This window comes from Montipora capricornis, chromosome 1 (genome assembly GCF_036669925.1).
Source record: "Montipora capricornis isolate CH-2021 chromosome 1, ASM3666992v2, whole genome shotgun sequence".
Classification (NCBI taxonomy): Eukaryota; Metazoa; Cnidaria; class Anthozoa; order Scleractinia; family Acroporidae; genus Montipora; species Montipora capricornis.
Window position 1 is genome coordinate 40,934,535 of NC_090883.1, and position 5,000 is coordinate 40,939,534.

A 5,000-nucleotide genomic window follows, 5' to 3' on the forward strand; every position below is an offset into this window, starting at 1 on the left:
TTATGTCCTCATTTTATTTACAACAAGACCATTGATTTTATGACCTTGAACGACCGACTACAAAGAACACTAAGATAACTAACCCAACATGAATAGCCCCTTTTAATACGGTCATGTTCCATTTACCGTATTTTACTGATGGGGCAGTAAAATCTCATTTTATTTCAAAAATGATACAAATCCATAATTTATGGTTAACTTTACCAAGAAAACTTTAGGAGAAGATTCAAAGGGACTTCAAACTGTGACTGTAACTGGAAACTGGCAATAACATTATTGAAATTCATGTAAATGTGTGTTTTTTAAGTGCGGGTTATAGACATAAGGGAGAATTGACCCTTGCACTTAGCAGGACAATTTAACCAATTCTCTCTAATTATAGACACCTGAAAAATAATTAGATAATTAGTAGCCTCCCACGCAGGCACTTTTGGAGCTTCATCATTTCATCATGCATTCCTCCCCCATGAGCGTCTGCTGAAACGAGCCACACATTCCTTTCCCTTTGTTCCTTTCCTACACAGGAACCAATCGGTTAAGTGTAGATTGCTCCCCTTCTTTGGATGAATCATGAAAGGGACAAAGCCTTTACAAAATATTCCTCAGAAACATTTTTAACTTTGTTTCCTTGGTGGGGTAAGCATTTGCACTCTCACGAGTGGAAAGTGCTGTGGAAATATATAAATAAAAATATAAATATCAAAGTATTGCTAGTGTATTTGAACTGCACAAGAACAATTCCTTCAAGCACAATGAATGTTTTAAAGCAAACCCTTAACCCATTGACTCCCAGAGGTTCCCCATTGACAAGTAAAATCGTCTGGCGTTAGACAGAGTAAAATATTAAGTCTGGCCGGCTTAGGCCGGTTTGGATGTTAAAGGGTGAATGGGGACATAGTTTTTCAGTGAGCGATTAACCCCTTGACTCCCGGGGGTTCCCCATTGACGAGTAAAATCGTCTGGCATTAGACAGAGTGAAATATTGGCCGGTCTAGGCCGGTTTGGATGTTAAAGGGTTAAATCAGTTCAACTGAAGGACTACAAGAAATGGAATTATTTGAACGAAACGACTCCACTGAAATAGCGAAGAAAGAAAGGGAATGCCACAAATAGGTTTGAAACACACGGGAGCAAAATGTTTCAAGCATATGAATTCTACCATACTCATTCTGTGAAGAGCAGCAAACATCTGAGCCAAAGCATTAAATTTATATGCTGCAGTTTCTCTTTGATAAGAATTCAAGCCAGTTTCTTGCAGTGACCATATGTAAAATTTCTCAGGGTCCAAACTTCCAGAATCTGGAAGTCTGTGGTGATTGGTCTATGAAAAATCCTGCCTCATTTCAGCAGACGCTCGTGGGTGTGGGGGGGGGGGGGGGGGGACACATGACCAACCCTGAGAGTATTGGCATGGGAGCCGATAATTGCTTAAATTGTCCAGCTAAGTGCAAGGTCACTTCTCCCTTACAGATAATTTTATCATCAAACTCACAGTTGGCTTGACAGCTTAGTGCAGCAATCATATGATCAAGGGTTCAACTTGTTTCCCTTTAAAAACTAGATTTTTTTGCAGGCCTCTTTACAACTGCTTCAGTCGCTTTTTTAACTGTGATGACCATTTTCATTGCAAATCATTTCAAGCTATCATGTTATGCTCATGAAAAGTTTGGCATCTTTGTAAGGGCCAGTGAAATATTATTTTGCAGCCAACAAATTAAGAAAAAAATATATTACTTTAAATTCTAGAGTCACCAAATTAACATTACAGAAGGCAATACTGTAATTACACTTCATTCAAAAGGAAGCTACCATCAAACATGTGTTTACACGTCATCCTTCGCAATAAACGCAAAGTGTTGTTTAAATCAAGTATCAGCTCTCAGTGGAGAAACCTACGGGTGGATCGTTATAAAGCATTACCAAAATCCTGTGTAAGATATCAGTGTCCATAAATATTTTATCTAACGACGTTGAAGTTATGGTTTCATCTACAGACAAATTAATTCAATCATTAATTCTTCGTCGAAAACATCGACACTATGGCCATAACAACAAAGCAAAGGGCTTGATTATAACCACTCAAGCTTTGGGGTTTGTTCCAGCAAGGGAAATATTCCAACATACTCATGCTAGGAAGAAATCTTAAAGTTACCAAGATCAGCGGTTTTACAACTCGCAAAGGATAACAAAGCTCTTTGAAACGATATCCTGTTGCGTAAACGAGGTTAAAATCGCAAAGATTTCTTGAAGATCAAACCCTTTAAGTACAGTATCAGATTCAAGAACCTGCATGTGTTTTATCCGCCGTAAAAATAACAAGTCAAAATGATCGTTCTTCATTCGTACGTTAAATAATGAACCAATCGATCGTTGCGTAGTGAAAACTTCACGACCCTCCAGGACGCATATTTTTTAAACAACAAGTATTGAAATTCAAATATCCATACCTTCAGTGCTAAGGTTCTCACTTTCGTCGGCCCAATTCGCTGATCTTGCCGAGAAAACAGGTGCATGGTTAACTGAAGATGATCCATTCTCGCTTTCTTTCGCCAAGAACTCATTCAAGGCCAAAGTCTTCCCCTTTTTCTTTTTGGCCTTTTTAGCTACGACAATAAAAGAGGTATATTACTGCACAGAAAAAGCAAAGGATTGGTTTCTTTAACAAATCCATTGAAAATCAACGCAAAGTCACGAAAGAAATCGAAGAAAACGGAGAAACGAATAGATAAAGACGATCACCTGTTTCCGCCATCTTGGACAACAACGTGTCAAAGTCCCGGATACTGTTCCCCATGAAGTTCGCGCCAACTAACACCGCGGTCAAACGTCTGAGCATGCGCGAGAAATTGAATTGGCGGCAACTCTGTCTATTTCAAAACACTGGCAGAGAAGGGAATAATTAAAATTGGGGATGTAATCGCCGATAACAATAAACTTATTGTTAAAAATAATGACAGGCTGAGGGAGCTAAACATTTCGCCACTTGATGACTTCTTGCTTTAACTGATGCTTTACCACTTGAATGGCGTGAAGGTTAAAAAAACAATTTCCTACGTAGAGGATGATAATCAAGACAGCGGCTTCCAAAATTGCTATAAGGAAATTCGAAATAGAACTATCACTCCACCAACTGCTCAGCTGAAATTTAACACTAAATTTGTTGATGATGTCTTAGAATGGAAGGAGATTTACAGCTTACCTTTTTGAATTTCAGTACAAATTGCTCAACAGATGTCTGGTAACAAATGCGTTTTTGTTCAAAGTTGGACTTGCATCAACTCCAGCATGTTCTTTTTGTGGAGATAACGGGACGAATCCCTCGAGTACCTTATTACATCTTGTCATTAGTCAAAAAATCTTTGGGCTGAAGTGATAAAATGATTTGATAAACAAGGGATTGAAATCGCTCATCTCTCCGATAAAGATATAATGCTTGGTATTGTAAGGTGTGACGATGAATTATTTGTAAACCACGTTATATTAGTTGCCAAACAGTACTTATATTATTGTAGACAAAAAAGTTTTTCACCTTCAATTAGAGTGTTAGATTCCAAAATTAAAATGATTTACCAACTTGAAACAATTATAGCCAAATCTAATAATATAATGTCAGCTCACAATATAAAATGGGGCAAATACAAAGTACAATAATGTGCTTTGGTACCACTGCTGTACGTATATGTGAGAAAAAATTGTTTACAATGTAAAAAAGATGAAGCGGTGTATGTGTATGTGGGTGTGAATGTAGTGAGTGTAAGTGAGTGTAGTAGGGTAGTAAGTGAGAGTAGTGTGTAGTAAAATTGTATGTAAAACTGGAAATCAATAAATATCATTAAAATAAAAATATATATATGCGCGAGAAATTGCAGGAACATAAAACAGCGTTTGTCCTCAGCAAGTATCAAATTTCTGTGGCTTAGACAAATCCACGATCCCTCCGGTGTATCTTCAGCTCTCGACAACGCTTTATCGACCCTCCTGAGCTGCTGTTCTCAAGACTTTTTTCCTGTCCGCGTTCTCGCTTCCTTATACATCTTCTTCCAGTGGTCACGCTCAGTGACAAAGACAGTAAACAAATCGCAGCGGCTACAAGCTTTCGCATGTCGACACTTTTAACACTAAGAACTTTTTTAGTGAAGGTCAAAAAATTTAGTGAACTCGGAGAATAAAGAAAATTTATCAAACTATCGACTGTTAAAAAGAAAACCTTCCGTTTGCAGTACTTCGCTTCACTTTAGCAAATTAATCTTTGTCATTCAATTTTTTTTTCGCGTAACAACGGTTCTGCAATGTTTTCAATGAAATTTGCGCGGGAAATTTTCGTGGCCGGCGACCGGGTACGAGTGCACTGCGCATGCTCTTGCGTTTGACCGCGGTTAAGCGCCAACTGAAATGGTACGTGGAGACTAGGGAGGGGAGGGGTAAAATATCAAAATACTTTTGTTCTTGGGCCATCGTAGTTTGATCAAAAATAAGACACAAACAGCAGTGATAAACATATTGAACTTTTTCATTTTGATAATGACTTGACGTTTCGTATGTGCTCTACATACATTTTCAAAAGTAACCGTTGAAATTTAAAACAGCTATTTATATATAACAAATCGGATGAGGGGACTGGAACCTAGATTATATATTTTACTGTTAAGAATTGTTAAGAATACTGTTAAGTGTTCGCTTAATCTAGGTTCCAGTCCCCTCATCCGATTTGTTATATATAAATAGCTGTTTTAAATTTCAACAGTTACTTTTGAAAATGTATGTAGAGCACATACGAAACGTCAAGTCATTATCAAAATGAAAAAGTTCAATATGTTTATCACTGCTGTTTGTGTCTTATTTTTGGTAAGGGACTGCGCAATAATTATCAGGAGGGGGGGCCCTAAAACCAGAGGGGGGGGCCTTAAGTTAAAATAATGGAAAGGAGGGGGGGGGCTCTACATTAGATTTCTCAAGTAAGTTGAGGGGGGGTCTTAATTAATTTCACAAATTCGATAATG

At 37.9% G+C, this 5,000-nt stretch overlaps 1 protein-coding gene across 1 annotated transcript in view; it reads right to left on the reverse strand.

Annotated features, from left to right (window-relative positions):
* Nucleotides 1-2,804, reverse strand: part of LOC138044009 (eukaryotic translation initiation factor 4B-like) — a 17,742-nt gene extending 14,938 nt beyond the window's left edge. The window contains exons 1-2 of the mRNA XM_068890589.1: nt 2,740-2,804; nt 2,448-2,603 (exon numbers count right to left, since the gene is read on the reverse strand). Of these exons, the coding sequence (XP_068746690.1) occupies nt 2,448-2,603; nt 2,740-2,794 (211 nt within the window). The 5' untranslated portion in view covers nt 2,795-2,804. The remainder of the gene's footprint in view (nt 1-2,447; nt 2,604-2,739) is intronic.
* Nucleotides 2,805-5,000: the final 2,196 nt, after the last annotated feature.